Raw genomic sequence first — 22103 nt, forward strand, 5'->3', positions numbered from 1 at the left:
GATCTGCAGTTGATCCAATCCTGGTTTGTGAGCTACTACTGCAGTTGACGTGCAGTTCCCTCAGAGACCTGGACGCAATCCGACAGATTCCCCTGGTGCTGCGCCCACTTGAACTTCAGGTCCCACTGCAGTGCCTGCATAAGCCACCTGGCATGATCGACCAGCAGGTTGCAGGAGGCCATGAGGCCCAGCAGCCTCAGAGTCATCCTGACCGAAAGCCGGGATACAGGCTGAAAAATCAGAATCATAGCCCGAATATCCCGGACTCGCTATTCGGGAGAATAAACCCGAAACCGAGTAGTGTCCAGAACAGCTCTGGTAAAGAGGAGCTTCTGAGAGGGGATCAGGTCTGGCTTCAGCACATTGATGGAGAACCCCAGCAAATGCAAGAAGTCAGCCGTAGTCTGGAGGTGGGACACGACAGTCTGGGGTGCGCCCGCCTTCAACAGCCAGTCGTCGAGATAGGGGAAGACTGGAACCCCTGATCTGCGCAGATGAGCTGCGACCACCGCCATCATGTTCGTCAACACCCGAGGGGCGCTGGTAAGGCCAAAGGGGAGCACGGAAAACTGAAAGTGCTCCTGACCAACTGTGAACCGCAGGTAACCCCGTTAGGCCGGCAGGTCAGGGATGTGTAAATAAGCGTCCTGCAAGTCCAGCGCTACCAACCAGTCTCCAGGCTCGAGGGCAGACAAGACCTGAGCGAGCATCAACATTTTGAACTTCTCCTTCCGGAGGAAGCAGTTGACGTTCCTGAGACCAAGACAGGATGCAGGCCCTTGTCCTTTTTGGGCACCAGAAAGTAGTGGGAGTAACAACCACAACCTACTTCTGGAACAGGAATCTGTTTGATGGCTCCTTTGGTCAGGAGAGCCGTAACTCCTGTTGGAGAAGGCCCAGGTGATCCTCCGACATGCGGTGGTACTGTGGTGGCATGGCTGGAGGGGTAGCCTCGAAGGGGAGGGAGTAGCCCCTTTGGACTATCTGCAAAACCCACCTGTCCGACGTGATGGTGCGTCAGTGGGGGAGGTGATGGCGGATCCTGACGCCCACTGGCGTATGGTGGGCCTGAAATGCCGGCATAGGAAGGCTTGGAGGCTGCTGCAGTGGTGGGGGGTTGGTGATCTGAGCCGCCCGCTGGCTCCCTGAACCATGAGGGTGGTTCCCACGTCCCCGGCCGCATGAAGGTTGAGGAACTTGTGTCAGCCCTTGGTTCTGGGGCACCCCTCAGGTAGCCACGAAAGGGGTGAAAAGCAGACGCGGCGCAGGGCAGCTGGAGAGGCCCAAGGGCTTGGCCGTAGCCCATGAGTCCTTGAAACGCTCTAGAGTGTTGTCCGCTTTGTCGCCAAAAAGGCGCCGGCCATCGAAGGGCATGTCCATGAGAGTATTTTGGATGTCCCCAGAAAAGCCAGTCGATCTCATCCAGGCATAGCTTTGAAGGGCTACCGATGTGGAAATTGTCCTGAATAGAGAGTCAGTGGTATCCAGCCCACAACGGATAGTAAACTTTGCCACATCCCTACCTGAGGCAGCACCTGCACAACCGTAACCCACACACAGTGGGAATAATGGCACAATAGACATGCAGTGTTTACCGACCGCAGACCCAAGCTGGCATAAGAGAAAATCTTCTTTCCGAGATGATACAACTTCTTGGATTCAATCTCCAGTGGGGCAGTAGGGAATGCGCTATTGGATGTAGAGGCTTGGACCACCAAGCTCTCAGGGTGGGGTGTTGTTAAAAGGAAAGTGGGGTCGCCCGGAGCTGGGCGGTGGCGTCGGGCAATCATCCTATCCACGGGAGCCCCCGTGTTGGGCCTGGACCAGGTGCCCAAAAGGACGTTGGTGAGGGCTTCATTAAATGGCAGCAGGAGCTCAGGAGAGCTCGCTTGCGGCTGAAGCACCTCCGTGAGGTGGTTAGTCCTGATTGCCACTGTAATGAGTTTGAGGTTGAGAGCCTCAGCTGCCTTACGAAACACCACTGCGTATGGCGCTCCCTCCTCCATAGCCACGGTAGGAGAGACAACATGCCAAGGTGAGGGGAGTTGTCCAGACCACTGGCATACCCCAGTTCCTCTCTCCAGTCCTGTTCACTGTCTAACTGGTCAGTCACAGCGTCTCCTGACCCCTCCTATTCTGCCCCATCATCCTCTGCGTGCCAATCTGGCCTAAAAGGGACCCCAGGAGTGAACGGGCCAAATAAAATCACTCAGCGCCAGATCTGGTATCCAGCTCCATGTCTTCATCAGGATGGAGGCCGGGGTCGACGCTGGCGGGGGGCCTGACCGACGTCGAATGTGGTAATGGTGCCGGAGGAAGGGGGGCATGCGGCGCCGGGGCTGGAGCCGCCGGTGGAGAAGGTCTAGGCCCCCCAACCGATTCCGTGGGGCCCGAAGGCACGCTAGCGCGTTCGGGTCTGCCCAAAGATGGCATGCATCGCCTGGTAAAACTTACGAAGCTAGGCAGGAGTCGCTCTGGATCCTGGGAAGGGAGGGAAACGCAGAGTCAACTATTCAGGCTCTGCACGCGGAGCCACTGAATCACTGAAGAAAGCCTAAAACCCTACCCAAGAGACTGACACAAGGGGGATGAAGGAGCAACGTCTGAGTTTGCAGTGGGTTTAAGACTATTGCATTAAAATCCTCATTTTTTAGACATGGGCCCCTTTGTATTGGGGAACACATTGACCCGCTGTAGAGACGAACTGGAGAAAACTGGTGAAAAACAATAACTTGAAGAAGTCAGTAGAGCTTAGTTTTAATTGTGGAATTGATCATGAGAGGTAGGTCGGACAAGCTCCGAGAGTTGGATGGGGTAATTAGGCAATCGAAACTCTATTCTTTATTATAGAGCCTATGAAACAGATGTTTGATAGTTGTTAAAACAGGTCACGGTCAGTTTTTAATATTTACACTTTATGGTCAGATATGTGAGATATTCTATCCTTAGATTTATAATAATTTTGTTTGAGAGTTTATTCTTTATTGCATACCTAATATATATATACACAATGCTGTTGGCACCAAACAATATGGTGAAAGTGAAAGTACTACAGCCTGATATTTGTGGACATAGACATTAGGTGAAGGGTAATATCAGGATAACCGACCTATACCAAAAGGGACAAAGAAAAACATTCCTCAGTGTGTCTACCCTCAGCCCTGGTTAGGTGAAGGCTACTTCTACCAATTAGAAATAATGCTAAATTTAAACATGGTTCAGTTAGCATTACTAGGGCACAGTCAGCGTGCATGGATGGCTATTCACATTTTAAGTGAGCAAGCCTTTATCTCTCTCTTTGAGTGCTCGTGTATTTTACAATTTTAAGAAAACTAACAAAAAAGAAGACTCAACTCTGGTGTCTGAAAGTAATGTTTGTGTTCCCTCAAGGAAGCAATATTCAGGATGTTTGCCAATGTTCTGTGTATATCATTCATTAGCTAAACAAACCATTGTTGCTGTGTTGTACAAACTATCATTTGTTTCCTTAATTAGTCTTGCTTAGCCTAACTAATGAAATGCATTAGAAACTAGGCATCTCTAGATGTACCTTGTTCATCAGAATATTTATTGGTGTATGTGTTTGCAGCATTACTAGTCTAAGGGCCTTTACTTTGACTTTGACAGTGTGAAGCGGACCGCCACGCTGCCACCCTGCTCCCACATCCAACAGACTGTCCACCAGATTACTACTTTCTAAGTCTCTGGCGGGCAGTTCCAGGTGTTCCCACACCATTGCCTTTAGAACAGGGACCACAATGGAAACGTCAAAGCCTGTACCTGCACGGAACGAAATGCCCAATCTTGTGCATTTCGTTCAGTGCAGAAACATGAGGGTGCCCCATGGTGTAGAGGCACAAGGTTTCCTCACCACCACACTTTTCATAAGGAAAAAAAGTGCGGCGGTGAAGAAACTCACAATATGCTTGGCGGAGCTGCCGCAGCCCCACCAAGCATACTGCAGCCTCAAGACCGCCGAGCCACCAACAGGGATATCTGTTACCTGGCAGCTGTGGTAGTCCCATGGTAGCCTGACTGCCCTGGTCATAATAGGGTTGTCGGAAGGCCGCACCGCCACACTCCCACGAGTCTGGCAGCCTGTGGACTGCAGGCTCATAATATGCCCCTAAGTTATGTTATATGATGCCATGATATGCACATGACTTCTTTGCCCTGAAACATTGTTAAAGATGCTTTATTTTGGAGTAGAGACAGTTCTTTCTCGATCTTCTTTAGGAGCAGACTCTATGTAGATCTGTCTATTTGATTTATACTCAGCCTTCCTGGGTTTTCTTAGAAAGCAGACTCTGCACTAGTCTGTTTATTTACTCATACTTAGGGCCTGATTATGAGTTTGGCAGGTCCTACTACCCGCCCGACGACTGCAACAGAGGTCCAAAGAAGACCGCTGCAGCACGGGTCCCCCGCCCACAGTATTATGATGTTTCTGAAGGACAGGCGGCGGTCTTTCCAATGGTGGTGAATGTTTTTCCATATATATCAATGCATGTGTGTATCTTTTGACTGCATATGTATTGAATGTACAAATATGCTTGATACATGTGGAAAAATACCAACTACCCGCTGCTGGAGTCTGGACCATATGTGGCCAGTCCAGTCAATGGGTGTATGGTACAAGAAAGACTTACCAGGACTTTAGCGTCAAAGGGGTCTTTTTTTTTTATTTGGAGTCACGATGGTGCTGTCAAGGGGGGACTTGGAGAATGAGACAAACGTCTGAAGGGAAGAACAGGAAATAGGTGAGTATGCACCCCAATCCTTCGTTTCCGATGACTTGAAGCAGACGGTTCCACCTCCATGGTTGGCTCGTCCGAAAGACAACTCAGAATTCGGACGGCGGTGAAACATCGCTGTACTGCCATATGGCAGCTGCTTAGCCCCGTCCGATGCTGTGGCATTTTTCGAATGGCTGTCAGAGTCAGTGATGCTCTGGTGGTCTTTCGAACTGCAATCTGACAATCTTGTAATATGTTGGGCAGACCAACTAGTCATCGGCAGTGAATATCAGACCAAGGCGGATCCCAGACCACCAAACTCGTAATCAGGCCTTAAGTTTTTTCTGGGTTTTCTTCAGAAGCAGACCTTATGTTAGTCCTTTTGCAGAATTATATTTTGATTATTTTATTGATGCTAATTCCTAAATAACTAACTACTTGTTGCTTTCTGTAATGATGATATTTTTTAATAAACCCATGAGGGTTGAACCTAGAATTTTGTCTCATGCAGGTTTGTCTATTAGCCATGGACTAAATCTTACGAAGACTCAGACAGTCCCTATCGAGCACATCAACCCTCTTATTTAGATTAATTAGAATATCGACAGGTAAATGCAGTATGGTTAGAAGATCTCTTGACACTGGAAATGTCACATACATAGGTTCATATGATGTAAAATGACTCACTTACTGAGCTAGGAGGTATACTTTACTACTTTTGTGGTGCAAGTTAGGAAACAAGACAGTGTAGTTCATTCTTTACCAGACCTCAGGCTCAGCAGACAACTTGGGCATTAGATGGAAATGTCAGTGTCAGACAGAGGGGGCCATGTAATATTTCCCCTCCTCCTGTGTAGGATGCCTCAGGGGCTCTCTTCCTAAGGGTGAGAGGAACACCACCCACTCTCACCCAAGTGAGATATGGCAGCATCTGCTCTGCACTGAAACCACAAGAAACATGGACAAAAAAGGCTGGTCTAATACTGGGTGGTATGTTAGTCTTTTATATTGATTTGTGTTTGGAGTAAAACAAGCTGCAAATGGAACCCCATCTGATTCATGCCCGCCTTATGTATTGTCCTGCTTGTAGCCCACCAGTGGGAGCAAACACCATTGACTTCTGGGGGTGGCAGTTCCACACATCACCATCATAAAATACACAATGGCTGCCAGAAGCAAAGGCACAAGCCAACATGTGGGATGTGCTGCAAATATTTTGAATGCTTATTTCCAGGAATATCTCTCCTCTAAAAACAATGCATCAGAGATACCGCTATGGTCTCTTAAAGCTGTTCATTTATGATTATCACTTGGGATGCAACGTGATGTTTTGAGTGGCAGCTGTTCTTTCCAGTCTGGGAGTTTCTGCCCGTTAACTCTATTATGGAAGTCAGATATAGCAGCTAATAGAGTACGAACTGTGGGGCATATTACCAAGCAATAGCGATAATTATCGCTATTGCTTGGTTAGCGTGAAAAAATTAACGCCGAACTGCAGCGATTTTTATCGCAGATAAACCTTATCGCAAATGCGCTAAAAACTCGGCCGCAATGCATGAATATTGCTGAAAAGTCAGCGATATTCATGCATTAGCGAGCTAATGCTCTTAGCCATGTTATCCACCTCCCATTGGATAACATGCCTGAGAACTGCTCAGGGCAGGTGTTAGCTTTTGGAGATAGCGATGTTAGCGACTGTTTAAAGTCGCTAACATCTTGGCACGCCCACTTTGCATGTCATTAGTGATAAATATCACTAACATGCAAAGTGGGGCCCAAGATGGTCGCTATCTCCTACTAGCTATTGCTAACTGGTGTTAGCGACAGCTAGATAATAGGGAGATAATTTTATCTCCGCTTTCTTGGCTTTTAAAGCCAAAAAAGCGGAGATAAACCCCCTTGATAATATGCCCCTGTGTTCTGGACATTCAAAAAGGACAAGGAGGATAACATAAGCCCACAGTAATTTCCTTATCATCTAAGCATTGGTATTAAGTTGAATGCACATTCCTTGGGGCTCCTACCTGAATTCAAAGGGATTCTAATACCAAAACAAGTCAACAACAGTATAAAATACTGGCACATTGTCTGGTGTAACTTTCTCTCATGGGTAATCTCCATTAAAAAATAACTAAAAGGCACTGAGCGACTTTTCCTACTCCCCTGTTAGGTGTGTAGCTTGCGCCTACATCCATTATTAGAAAGGTTAGCTAGGAAGGTTACGTTTTCCATGTATATCAAAGACCAGCTGCTCCGAATCATTGCTCTATACCAGAGGCACAAATGAAAAAGTATGTATTCACCAGCACAGAACATGTATTAACCATTGAGTTTTATGCAAAACAGTGCTTGCAAATTGGGTATGATTCTTGATAAAGTGGACTGGAATATACTGATGGACAATGTTATAAGACCTGAATATCAAACCAATAAACACTTTTAGTGCTTATTTATTTATGGAAAACTTCAGTACATAGTCTCATGTTCTTCTCAAGAGGTGTATTTAGAATATGCTCTGCAACACACTGTTTGTGGGTGTAACAGGGATCTTACTCCTATTAAGAAAAACTTAAAATAACATGTTTAAAGAACACATGCCTCTAACTGGTAAATGGGTAAAACTATGGGGCACATATGATGCCACGTAGAGGGAATTCAACTAACGAAGACCTCTTTCAAGAAGTAAATTAACATCTGTTGCAGGAATGGTGTGCAGACTTGTTGCATATCATTCGAACTCAGACATGGGTGCCGATAGTTGTGCTGGGGGACCTTTTTGAAATTCAAAAATATACTTTGAGCAACATGTAGTTGCTTAACATCAAACACTATTTCCACAGTTGATAACATATTTTTATTTGGAACAGATTTTTGAATGGGTTTTTGAAAAGCTCTCTGTTTGATGCAAGCAAGTTAGCCAAGGGAAGATGACAGAAAACAAATGAAAGAAATGCAAAACCTCATACATGGAGGGCCAAACAGCACTCTCTAAGAGAGTTGATGAATTCTAAAAAAAGATTATGAGTGGCATTCTCAAGTGGAAATCACCATCTATTTGAAAGACATTGATCTCAAGAGCAGTTGTGTTGAAGACAATATAACTAATCTTTTTATACCCTACTGTAAACATGGCTATCTCATTAGTTTAAGAAATTTACGGAATGCAACTTATGTTCTCACTACATGTTTCTTATGTTTGGTTTCACTCTTATTGTATTGGGGTTGGTTCACTACAAATATTTATGATATTTACTTGCTTAGTGACTAATCGTATCCTTTTTCTGATGTACAGCGCTCTGATACAATTTTTGGGTTATGTTCCAGGGGAGACTAGTCACTGCGGGACTCGCTGTCGCAGCCTGCCGGGTACTCAGGAGGAGGAGGGGCCACCACAGCTGACAACCCATGCAGCGTGCTTCAAACAGCACCTACCACCCCCCAGCAGCACTGGCTCCATGCGGCCTTAGCCCGGGCAAAGTCTGGGGTAAGTGCGGGCCCGTCTGCGCCCATCCGTGGCTGTCTGAGGCCTGGCCCTTTGTCTTGGCCGGTGGATCCAGATGTCCAGGTATCTATGGTGAGGATAGTTAAAGTTGTTCTTAACAAAGTGACCTTGGGTGATAGCATGGGGAAGAATAAACAGACCCAAGAACTTTTGGGCAATAATGCAAAGAACGCAAAAACGACTAATGTCATCACTAATTACCTAACGAATGCCATGGACAGGCTGAATGAAGAAGTTGCTAGTGGCGAGGCAAGGCTTGTGGCTACAAAAAGTACACTACGAGAGGTAATAAGAGAAGCGATTGTTGAGCCCATTAACTTGATTGGTAAATCGCCATTGATAGTCACGGAAAACACAGTAATAGCAGGTGATTCATTTAAAAGTACAACTTTGCCTTCTGTATCAACAAACCCACTGGCGATAACCGAGTTATCAGCTAATGAAGAGATAACTGCGATCCCCTGCCCCCAAAGAAAAGGCAGCCAGTCTAAATGCCTGCTATTAAGCTAAGTAAAAGACACACAGATGATGGACGGAATGCAGAGCAAATCAAATATTCACCCCCAGTCAAAAGATCTGGGTTAAATCCATCGGTCTTTTGCTCACCATGTCACCCCAGTTTAGACACAGACAAATGCAAATCAGTCTTGATTCTTAACCTCATGGTAACAGTCCAGACCGAACTGCCAAGCCTGGTCCTCCAAGAACCGGAAACAAGCATCCTGGGACCGGTTACAGAGCATCTCCCCTCATCAGCCAGGCTAGCTTGAATCCAGTGGCACGGTGAGCCTGGGACCCACGTCTGGGCATACCCGGCGCACTTATGGCGAGAAAGCAAAACACACACAGATGATGGATGGAATGCAGAGCAAATCAAACATTCAGAGGCCCAGATCTCTGTACTGGGGTGAATGTATGACATTGTTCTGCATTCTGTCCATCAACTGTGGTTTTTGCATTTGGAATGCAGAGCAAACCAAAAATTAAGCCCCAGACAAAAGATCTGGGTTAAATCAATTGTTCTTTTGCTCACCATGCCACCCCAGTTTAGACCCAGCCATATGCAAATCAGTCTTGACCCTGTGCCTCATGGGAAAAGCCCAGACCGAACTGCCAAGCCAGGTCTTCCCTGGACGGGAAATATGCATCCTGGGACCGGTTTTGGGTAATCACCCCTCACCACCCAGGTTAGCTTGAATCCAGTAGCACAGTGAGCCCGGGACCCACGTCTGGGCATACCCAGCGCGTTTATGGTGAGAAAGCAAAAGACACACAGATGATGGACGGAAAGCAGAGCAAATCAAACATTCAGAGATAATGACCGAGGTATCAGCTAATGAAGAGATAACTGTGCCCTCCTCCCCCAAAGAAAAGACAGCCGGTCAAAGTGCCTGCTATTAAGCTAAGTCTACGAAAAATAATAAAGCAAATATAATCCCTAAATATAAAAGAAATGGTACGGTGCACCAGAACCCAATCAGTGACCATGATCCTCCTTTCCCATATGATTTGTAACTACTATTAAAAATGATACACAGTAAAATTGATAACATTGAATCAAAACTTTTAATTGAAATAAGGTCAATAAAAGAACGTGTGATCTCAATTAAATAGTCTTTAACGATTTTCTGGGCAGGCACAACCCAATTGCCTTAGGCCTTTTAACAGCTGACAACGTGAACAAAAGTGCTGTACCAACCCACACCCCTCTCAACAGAACAGGCATCTCTAAAAGAGGGGGGTACCATTGAGCATCAAACAGTCTAATGAACTGTAAATCTGGAAAGAGGTTTGACCTGTGCAGACCCATCCGCCAAACGTAAACCGAGAGATAGGCCATGCACTGCAGCAGAGTCACCAAAATAGAAGGAGGTTAACGCTTGTTGAAGACCCCCCCTCATTTAAACCCGGATGAAGCACCCTATGTGATTGTCCCCAAAAAAATCCAAAAACTAAAACCAGGCGCAATGGAGTCATTTGATGGACTTACGTAATAAGGTGGCACATTGGATGCCACACAGCATATGTCAACCAAACGTTTTAAGTCAGAATTTTATTATGGTGTGATAAGTGACATGGGTGGGATGCACAAGGAAACAGGGCCAGGGCGATGGTATAGTGGTAAACATCCTGTGCCCATCTCTTGCCAAGCTCCTCCTTTCTGACCTCTATCATAGACAATGCAGTAGCACTAAATAGGGGAAGGAATTATAGCTGGATCTTTAGTTTTAAGCCGAGCATAAGAGCTCACGCACAATGGCTCACCACCTGAAGTATTCAACTAGTAATCAAGATAGAAATAACATATGGAAAAGTACAAATACATTTGCTCCCCTTAGTGGTTGTATGATTTAGATTGACAATCAGAGCCCTAAGTAGGCCTGGACGTTTCCATCGTTACTGTGGAAAAGTCATCAGTAGACGACACGACCGAACCTGAGAAAACTACTATTGCTCATGTGAAAATACCTTAATAGGACACCTAGTTGAATCTGAAAGGCCATATATGAACCCACAGGGAAAGAAAATTCATGACATGGAACGTAGCAGGAGTTAACAGTATGTGGCTAACACAGAACGGCATGCCACTTTAAAAACATCCCAAATATGTTGCCTTCAAGAGACTTGGCATAAGGGGTTATTTCACATAGAAAGTTATTTCTCTGAAAATAACCGAGCCATCCCATCATCTAGTGGAAGAGCAAAAGGGGGGAGGGGCAGTATTGATTTATACATTAACAACACTTAGGCTAATAAAGTCATACACTAGCTTCACAAATTATCAGATGTTGTACTTTCAACCAAAAAACGAGATGGGTAATGTACTGATTGACTATTAGAATACTAGGTCTGATTCCTCCAAGAGCCTGGTGGTTCATGCCCTACAGAAAGAGCTAGAAATTTTTGTTGAAGGTATTACAGCCTCTTATATTCGTATCTGGGCAAGGGATTTCAACATTATGCAGCTGCTCATTTTCTTCTGGGATTCCAAAACATAAGTCAGCCAGGGCCTCTATCAGACAACTTCATTGGCTTCCGGTCCGCTATCGGATCACCTTTAAAGTTCTCTTTTTATCCTATAGAAGTCTTTATGAAAAAGCTGCTGCCTTCTTTAGTAAACATTTTGAGGGGTAAATTCCTGGCAGAACTTGACGCTCTGGCTCAGCCAATCTATTAAAAGGCACCTCCTTTAAACGTGCCTCTTGAGGTGGGGGAGGTTTGGGGGGGGGCTGCCTGGGGGAGGAGGTCAGAAGCTTTTTTAGGCTTATTTCCCGTCAGTGGAATTGTTCACCACTAACTTTGAAAACAGCACCCTCACTCATGGTTTTCAGAAAAAATCTTAAAACCTTGCTATTTAATCAATGATCGCTTATACTTTGCACTCATCTTCTCTCTACAGTTCCATCCAGCACCAAGACGCCTCCATGTATTTGTGCACTTTACAAATTATAAATCATAAATCATTACAATAAAGAATGTCAAACTGCGATAGATTCGGCCTGTGGGTACACAGACAAATTTGGAAATGGCCAATGTTATTTTATGTATGATGTATATGGGTAATCATTGAATGAACTATTTTATAAGTATGATTTAGAACTGATGGCGCGGAATACAGAATTAGAATATTTTGTGTTACCGACTTATCGGGGCGGGGGCATTTCTCAATCATTGATCCTATATTAATCTCTAAGCATGGTTTAACAATGTTTGATTCATTTAGGGTTGTGCCCACCCCTTTAGGTGATCACCAACCACTCTTCCTAGCCCTCAATACTACAATTCAGCATAAGGAGGGGGAACAGTTAGCGACCCATCTTAAAACGGAAGGTTAAAATGGGATCAGTGTAAGGTGGGCGGGTATAAATGAAATTGACCTATTGGAAACAATCACCAAAGATAATGAATATGACATTTTTGCAAGTATGGAATGGAATTCTTGCCCACTGCAAAAACATATATCTTTTGTAAGCTCACAGCTGCTATTGTATACAACTTAAAAGTTAGGTCTAAAGTAAAAAATGCTAATAAGATAGGTTGGTTTGGTCGCCAAACCAACAACTAAATAACGCCCTGCAAGTCAGGCCTAGAAATAGGGAGGAAGTTAAGAACATGCGATTGGTTTATAAACATTCACTAGAGAAAAACATCTGCAGGAGAAGGGAATGGAAAGACCAAGAGCAGGCAGCTAAACTGAGGGATTGTTTCCTGTGCTAGAAGACAATAAATCAGCCGTTCCATAGGGACTCTTCTGTCCCTGCGGTTGTGACTCATGTGCAATCAGCTGACTGGCTAGCCAATTATGGTCTTTAATTCAGATAACATAGTTGTGTTCTCTACCTATGACAATATAATTTCTTTTTGGCCCTTACTTTTTAATCCCAAGCTGGGTTGATGAAGTTAGTCTAGCTCTAGAGAAAAGTGTAAATGGAAAGGCCCCCAGCCCAGATGGGGTTCCGTAGATGCTTACAAGTCAGGATCTGCACTTTGGGGACCCGTTATTTATAACCCAAGTATGTACAGCAGTGACAAGGGCTATATACCAGCTATTTGGCCCAAAAGTATAATTGTACCAATTTTTTGAAAAGGTGATAGTGGGAAGCAAAATGTTATAGATCAAATTCCTTCTTGATTCCTCGGCCACATTGTTGGACGGGATACTTCTAGAAAAACTCAAGTCTTGGGAGTCTGACAATTAGGTGCTCACCAACTCGCCAGTCGGTTTTAGACGTGAACATTGCACACTGTAGCAATGTATCAAATTAAGCCTGATTGTGAGTCAGTGTAGTATAGCAAAAAAGGGTCACCTATTTTTGTGCTTTGCCGACCTAAGCAGTGCATTCGACCTGGTTAACCACACTAAGCTATGGAGGGTTGGCATATTTGGGTGCCCTGCCAGATATTGTTTTTTTTAAATGAATATACGATGTTACATCGCGCTGTTCACACCGCGATACCTTTACAACGCAGGCATTACAATGCAAGTCATTACAACGACTTGCGTTGGAGGGCGCTGGACTTAGGAATAGTATGATTTACTATTCCAACTCCAGCCTACGTTACAGTAGGGAAGGTGTTGGAATAGTAAATCATACTGTTCCTTAGCTTAGAGCACCATCCAGTGCAAGTCATTGTAATGACTTGAGTTGTAATGCCCGCGTTGTAAAGGTATTGTGGTGTGAACACCACGATGTAACCGATGTTTTGCTTTTTTTATCATAGCTATATAGTTATTTGACTGGTCATGTACGCTACTGTGCTAACGACGAGTGTACCCCATGTTTTAGAATCACAAGAGGTATCCGCCAGGGGTGTGTCCTTTTCCCACTTTTGTTCTCACTATATATTAACGGGGTGGAAGCACATTTTAAAAAACTAACTACTGATTCCCCCTAAATTAGGCAAAAGTGTAGTCCCAGTCCTCCAGTATTCTGACGAATCAGTTCTGCTATCGCTGACCGCAAATGGATTACAGTGTTTGATTGAAAGTTTTACTATATTTATGGAGGACAGGGGTATGAGATTAAACCTAACTAAAACTTTTGTGATGGCTTGTGGAACAGGCAAAGAGAAGTTGAAAACTCACTTTGCTAAATGACAGAAACTAGTAGAGGTAGACAGCTTCACCTACCTGGGTCTTCATTTTTCTAATACGAGTACATGGAACCACCATTTGAAAATTGCAACAATGAAATTCTCTAGAGCAACAGAGGCCATCTTTAGATTTGCAGCCAAAATCGGAAGCAAGCCCATACATGAAATCCTACAGTTACATAAAACCAAATGTATTAGTAGTGTCAATTATGGAGCTTCTTTTTAGGGTCTGTTGAATTACAAATAATGGAGAACAACTTTTTGTGTAGACTTCTAGCAGTACCACGATCTACCTCATCTTATACCGTGCACAACGAATTAGCAATCCCTTTTATAGAAGACATTATCTATACTAGTGTATGTCTGACATGGCAAGATATGGGCTAAAACTGGAACAAAGTTTACTAAATAAATAATTGAGGTCTGTTTGGCTCGAAATTACAGAGATAATATTACCTGGTTTGCTCAGGTGAAAAGCCTTCTAAAATCTACAGATGTAAATTTCTACTCTGGATGACCAATGTAGTAGTTTATATTATAGTAAAAAGAATTAAAAATGACTCTTAAGGGTCTAAGAGAGGACAAGAGTGAAACCAGTGAGGGTGCTAAACCCTCTGTTAAGTGTAATCTTAGTTGCAACTTATTTAGTGGTACCCAAAGTTATTTATCATCTGTAACTAGCATACAAGATAGGTTTTATCTTACTAGGCTTCGGTTATGCTCTTTGCGTTTCAAAGAAGCATTCCCACAATGGGGTTGTGGACAAATAATCTACCAAATTGTCCATGTAATGGCAAAACTGCTCAACCTACCCATCACTTTATTCTATTTTTCTAATTTTACCAGGATATTGGGAAACGTTTTTTAAAACCGTTCTTTCTTGCAAATAGATTGTTTTGTTTTAAGGATTCTTTGAACTTTTTACATAATTTAAGTACGGTAGAATACGTTTTGCAGTCTCTATATATATCTCTTCCGTAAAAATGAATAACATTTCTTATGATGGTCTTCCTGATTCCAATTCCACTCATGCACTCTCCCTCTCTCCATACTACAGATATTACAAACCATCTTCTCAACAACTTAAAATACACATTCTTCTATATGCCTTGAAAAACACTTGGTTAAAAAGACCCGTCTACAGTATCAAATTACATCTTTTCTGAAAATGCAATGGCCATTCATTATGAAATGAGGTAGGGTCTGCTGACTCGCTTTCAAAGGTAGGCAGGTATCCCCCCAGTGGCATGTGCAATGATTGTACATGCCTGCATTGGGGTGTCTGGAGGATCCATGGATTTCAGGGGATGCTTCTCAGGGCGCACAGATTGTGTGTGTTACCGCAAATGTGCTGCAGAGTCTATGCGCCCCCGATGGCATGTTTCTCACTGCGCCTGTATCTTTAAAATGGTGGGGTGCAAAAGCAAAGGGTTCCCTCATTAGTATGGAGCCACGCCTGATGCAAATGCGGGAGCACCCCTTTGTGATAATGCCGGTGTAAGATATGTGTGAGAGGGGCTGCACAGCCGTCTGCAGGCCGTTCAGTAACACGATAATGCCTTAAAGGTGCAAAAAGCCCCTGTGCTCGCGGGGATTATGTACAATATGGGATCAAGTAATTATTATCTATTAATGTCTGCAAAAGTTGTTTCCACAACCCCATTCTTTTAGTTAAAACACTAATCTGGCCAAGAGGGATAACTGCAATAGCCTTTTGCTTGGCTTTCATCAATACACATTCTTCCTTTGGATAAAATAATACACTTTGCTAAAAGAACCCTTTATATCGTCATATGCATGCTCTTATACAACAGAATATTTAAACCAACTGGTTATCAGCAAGAGACAAGGAAACATACAAACTACTAATTCTTTCAAATCTATGAATGAACAATCCCCCAACTACCCATCTCAAATGCTAGTAAGATGTTTATTCTTGCAACCTTTATTTGGCAATCCTTGTCTCGCTACACCCCCTAATGCTACTTCATGACTGTGATCAGTCAAGTCAATTGGAATATCCCTCAGAAAGTGACTCCCAGTTGAACTAAGCTCCATATCCTTTCTTCCCGCTTCCTAAATTACCTTAATGACTTACTTACAAATGACCTTAATGACTCACTTACATACTCTTTCAATCTGATGCCATTCCATTACTCTTCAAAGTAACAATTTAGAAAAGCTGTTTACCTTATTGTTAACTGTCTAGAATTTATTTTTGTCTCTCAATAAACACTTATCATGGATCTAACATACAACATTCTGCCTGTTACCTCTCAAAAGGAACCAAATCGAAGGATAATTACCATTGTTACAAATGTCTTTCCCTTTGTTGAGATGGGATGGGTAATCTGTTCTTGTGCGACACAAGCTGCTTGAGCGCCACTGCTCGTTTGTGACACCTGAATAATGAGAATTGTTCACTACATGGTCAGAATGAAGTGCACTAGTCCTTGCCAAATCATCCGCAGAAAAAGGCTGTGGGTTTGAATTGCTTGGGCTGTTCACTGACATGTGTCCTATGGCTTCGTCAATGTAGAGTGATTCTTCATTACGTAAACTGTTATTCCTTGAATGGGACACCACCTGTGGGACACAAAAGAGAGAAAATAGAGTAAACTACAGATCGAATACTCATTCTCAGTATTCATATCTAGCACCCAAAGTCAGTTCAGAAGTTTTGCATAATATTCATATGTGTAAATTGAAGTTTCACTTAAATCTCAGTCATGCTCACTCCTACATAGAGCAGTCACAGTCCACGTACCTACTGAGGACAGTAACAATCCACGTACGTACTTTGGGCAGTAACAGTCCACGTACCTACTGAGGGCAGTAACAGTCCACATAACTACTGACGGCAGTTGTGTATGTGACTCCACAAAAGGGCATACAAATAGTAGGAAAAATGGAGAAACAGCCCTCAGTTATGGAGAACAAGCAATGTAGCAGTATGGCAAAACCTTCCATTTGATGTAATGGCATTGGGAGAGCATGCAGGGTTCCCTTGGACTATTGACCTCTTCCCATAATGCCAGCATCAACCATTTAGAATGTGGTAGCTGCTAGTCTGGAACAGCTTCCACTTTGTGAATGGTGATCACTTGCTTTGACAGCTCAGTAATATAGTATCAATTGTTTGCAACCGAGATTGCAGTTGCAAAACATTGATACATTTGATTGAAACTGGAAAGGATGAGGTGGGATTCACATTCACAGCCCCTTCTCCTCCTGATTCACAATCAGTCATAAAAGGCATTTTGCATATCAAACTTCCGTCTCACGATGTGTCTTGTTCATTGTGACTTGCCTCTTTGCAGTCTCAAAACCTATGATTTTATGAATAGCAAGCTTTGCAACAGCAAAAAGTCTTAAAACATGAGGCCTCTGTATCCAATCAGAATTCCAGCTTATGATGATGGAGATTAGGAAACCTGGAAGTATATTCAGCATTCTATAGCAGACATGTGACTTTATGCTTTCTTTATGGATTATGCTTGGTTAGAGGAGGGTGATCCACTGCCTTTTCTTTATATAGAAGGTTTGAAGAAGTCAAATTGTAATTTAGTGGAGTTCAAAGTACAGTAAGATTTATCTGTTTTCTAAGAAATGTCAACCGAATAATGAACTTCCAAAAGGCAAACAAACAGATATGTTCAAAAGTATTAAGGAAGGTATAATCCATATTAAATATTAAAAATAAATTGTTTTCCAATTGTTTGATAATTATTTCGGTTGTTCTTCAGGGAAGGATTCTTTTTTGCTGTATCAAAAGGAGCAGTTTTTCGTTTAAATCAGTGGCGGTTTCTCCCCTAGGGCGTCGGGGCTCCGCCCCCGTTACCAAAGTGTTCGATGCTCATATTTTATTTAATAAAAAAATGCCCGTTTTTTTATGCCTTCTAAATAAAAATGAATATAGTGTCCATACCGCCGATGTGACAGTGGCCGTTCATTGTGGCCGTGGCGGCTGGAGGTATGTGACGTGACTAGACTGACTGTCTCTCCTTGCATGCTCCCAGCTCCCCCTAGCGGCCCAAAGAAGCCTAAGTGTTTGCCGGGCCGATAACTTCACAGCCCTGAAGGCTGTGATGTCATCAGCTCGGCAAAGACCTTGCTTCAGGGTTGAGTCTCCACCCCCTGATGGCGTGAAGGGAAAGTTAGCCCCGGGCGTTTTATGTCTAAGCCCCGGTATCGCTAACCCTCCACGTCAATCAGAGAGTGGAGACTGTCACACACCCTTTTCCAACTCATTACAGGGCGAGGTGGGACCCACCCTGTGACGACTTGGGAAAGGGGTGTGGCAGGCGGGAAGCTGAGGATTCTGTGGTGGTAGAACTTTCTGGAAGGAAGCCTTAGGAGTCCGTCGGCAGTTCGCCAGCAGCCCAGGTAAGGCCCTGGCGGGCATTTTTAAAAGTTATTTCAGAGCAGATTCAGTAGTATTAATTCACTGTAACACATGGCTCAATACCGTTTATTACGAAGCCCAGCAAGGACAGGCAAGAAAAGTGCGCGTGAACTAGCTTGGCAATATTGGGAAATTCAATATTTCTTGGAGTTGACAGTCTTTGAGTCGGGTCACCCGGCTACTGCCATGAAACTGGAGGTCTGGCTGCCTTGGTACTCTTATACAGCATTCCACAAACCTAAGGGTCTTCAAACGCTAATATCTTAGGGATGGCGACCTAAAGCGTGTTCCAGGATCGAGCAGCTGTTCCCAGCCCTCTCATTTCAGAGAAAGACAAACGGGGACATGCACGAGATCATTAGGCTGGCACTGAAGGCAGCAATTTGATTTTCGTTTTAGTAGGCTGTTGTTGCCAATATTGACATACATTACAGATTTCTTTACCATTTCGAAGGCATCTGCTTGCGATCCAAGCTGGGTGTGTGCACAGAGAGGGACGTTCTGCATTAAGTCGCTTCAGTTCAATTGCGTGGATAATAGCCCTGCACCTAAATGAATAATTGCACAACTCCCAGACCAAGTGAACCCTAGCATATGTACTTCCTCTAGCTGTACTTACACTAAATGTAACGAGGAAGCTCCCTGCTCCCCCGAGTCTCTCTTGCCACAGGTTTAAACTAGAAAACAGGCCGCATGAGGCCGGGCACAAAAACATGTTTAAAGTCTGACATGTCCTGCATTTTTTTGTCCCTCTGCTCACTTGAAACTTGTGTCAGATATATATCCTGATATCTTCATATCATTAGGAAAGATGTGCTGATAATACTCGCCCAATTTTAATTTTAAGCATTATTTCAGTCAAACCACAAATTATCTAACAAATTCAAAGTTGCATTTTTAGTTCTGGCGTTAGACGACTGTTTGTTTTAATAAATACATATATACTGTACGTACGTACAGGGAGATCAGTCAGCCCTCTTGATCCATTGGTTTGCTGTAGTGTCATTCACATTGTGCTTCTGCCCACCCACAGCCTAAAGCGGGAGGCACAGGGTCAGTTCACTTCAGCCACTGTGATTGACAACATTCTGCCCTTGCACAGTGTGTGCTACTGCCCAACAAGTAGTGCATTGATTAGTGGTGCAAAGTGTGCTACTCTATAGAAAATATATGCCTTTTGGCTTTTGAAAAGGCTTGCTTTCATACAAATTATGCCTTCACACACAAACTTTCACAAACAAAAAAATTATTGGCAAAGCCAAAAGGTTAACAGCAAATGCCAAACCTGCTGGCTTTGACAAAGACTATATTTTCTTTAAAGTGTGCATTGCATTCTGGGTTACCTGTCATGAATAGTGCAAATTAGGCTGGTCTTAAGTGTAGTTGTTGCTTTTTGTAGTTATTGAGAATGTATGCCCATATAGGAAGACGAGTAATGTTTGGATTGAGCTAAATCTTTCAAATTTTGATTTATTGAGTGTGATTATGCATAGAATTTGCATCCTATAGTGCATGTGTATTTGCAAATACTGCTATATGCCATTTGGGTTCATCTGTGTATTCATTTTTAAAAAGTGGAGAAGGTGTTTCCTAGACGAATTAAATGCTTTCCACTGAGTCTTTTACAGGGCAGATGGCATGATGCTCTATCTGTGATCTGATCTATTTTTGAAAGAGGAGAGTATTTCTTTAGTTCATGACGACATTGGTACTGGTTGGCACTGGTTAATAGGTGCTCTCATGAATTCTTAGGTGTAATCAGCATACTTGTTGACTACCTCCTTCCTCCCCACGCCCGAACATAACCAATATTTTAACCATTAAATACTTAACATGATTTAAAGAAACGGTGGACAGTTGTGGCCGTGAGAGAACTCCACATAGATGGTTAAGAGAAATTGTAAGATGTCCACAGAGCCCATGTGGATTTTTTGTTCCAGAGTGTCAAATTCTGCAAACAAGGGTGAGGCAGGGCTTATATTGCCAACAAGTTTCAGGTGTCATCCAAGAGACAGGGTGCACCTTCATTGCTTTCCTGAAGATTAAAGCCTGGCTTGTTGTTAGTGAAAAGGGATTCAAGTGCCAATGTGTGCATGGAAATATGTTTGTGGACCAATATTTTGTTGACTTTGTTTAGTTTTTGTTTCAGAAGGTTTTATAGTTCACAGTTTGCACAGTTTCTAGTTCTATATCTCAGGCAGAATGAAAACATCTTTCTTATGCTCAGTCCATTACTTTGCCCAATACAAGTGAGAGATAGGCATGAGCGGATTTTGCGGATTGGCAATTTGCGGATTTGCGAATTTGCGGATTGCGAAAATCCGCAAAATCCGCGCGGATTTTTTTTTTTTATGTTCGCACGGGTTTCTGCAAGTTCGCGAGGGTTTTGTACAATTTCGCAAATTGCGAAATTGTACAAAACGCGTGCGAACTTGCAGAAACTCGTGCGAACACAATGTGCTGCCCAGTAGGGTATGTGCCTCTTGTGTGAATGAAAGGTCAGAGAAAGATCAGTTCAGCAGATGAAGAGAAAGAAGCTCCTGGTCACAGGAACAGCACGGGTATTGCGCTCGTGAAAGTCAAGGATGCAAAGCCTATCCAGCATCACAGCTGATTTTCCCCGGTAGATTTGGGAAGAAGGCACACCTGTCCAGCCTCGACGACGCTCACAATTGTTTTTGGGCTAATGAATGAGTCACTGAATTTGAGCATCAACTAGTTCGAGCGACCATGTGTGTGTTACTATGCAATCGCCCCGAAGGGCGCAGGGGTCCCTTGAGTGAGCTGCAGACCTGTGCCCAGCCATGCAACTATTTTACAATGGCGCCAGCAAGCTGCCAGCGCCGTTGTAAAATAGTTACAAAGTTAGCTTGCACAGGAAGCACTTAGATAAAATAAAGCAGCACCTGCTTCGTTTTATCTAGTGGTTCCTGTGCAAGCTAACTTTGTAACTATTTTACAACGGCGCTGGCAGCTTGCTGGCGCCATTGTAAAATAGTTGCATGAGTGGGGGGTTCAACTTTTGAACCCGTTACGTTCGCGGATTTTTTTTGCGGATTTTGCGGGAAATCCGCAAAATTCGCGGATTGCGGATTTCCCAAAAATCCGCAAAATCCGCGAGCGTAACGGATTTCCCGCTCACACCTAGTGAGAGATAGCTTTATGTGGCAGTCTTTCCAAGAGTGGGCGCTACTGGAGTCAAGAGAATGTATCTAGCGTATAATTTGTAAAACAGGAAACTTAAGTGCCAGAGCCTAAAATGTTTTTGAGATGACCTGTGTTAATGGTGTCAGCCATAACCACATAACCACATGCACTTTACAGTTCACAGTCAAAAAGGAGGTGAGTGTTGGTCTAGTCAAATTTGCTTGAAAATGCACCATTTGCCAACTCAGTTTTCAAAAATTTCTCGGAACACTCCTTAGGTCGTTTAGGCTCTCGCGCTACGCGGGCTCGCCATGGTGTGCTCCACCATTAATTTTACACCCCGCCACTTTTAAATGTCACCAGCCGCCACTGGTTTAAATCTGTAGTGATTTTTATTGACTAGCCTTGATTATGTAATTGGATCATGCTTCATGACAAGTATGATATTTCTATTGTAAAATATTCAGATGTGTAAATCTAGAAAATATATTTTCCTTGAATATGCATCACTGCTCATGAGGATAATAACTCAGATACTCTTTTGACACTTCCTACATGAATATGTGATCCTTTAGCTTCACCTTGAAGAAGATGGTCACATATTATGTTTGCTCAAAGATTTTCACAACCTTATTAAGCAGATGTGGGAAGAATATTAATCAAATTGATATAGATAACGAACACCAAGCTTGTTTTCGATAATATGCTAATGTCACCG

General features: G+C 43.5%; 1 protein-coding gene across 6 annotated transcripts in view; it reads right to left on the bottom strand.

Moving 5' to 3' along the window:
* Positions 1-22103, bottom strand: part of ARHGEF28 (Rho guanine nucleotide exchange factor 28) — a 954264-nt gene that overhangs the window by 14466 nt on the left and 917695 nt on the right. For all 6 annotated transcript variants that reach the window (XM_086960785.1, XM_086960787.1, XM_086960786.1 and 3 more), the window contains one exon: positions 16140-16419. In XM_086960785.1, the coding sequence (XP_086816911.1) occupies positions 16140-16419 (280 nt within the window). The remainder of the gene's footprint in view (positions 1-16139; positions 16420-22103) is intronic.

Source organism: Lissotriton vulgaris, chromosome 3_1 (genome assembly GCF_964263255.1).
Source record: "Lissotriton vulgaris chromosome 3_1, aLisVul1.2, whole genome shotgun sequence".
Classification (NCBI taxonomy): Eukaryota; Metazoa; Chordata; class Amphibia; order Caudata; family Salamandridae; genus Lissotriton; species Lissotriton vulgaris.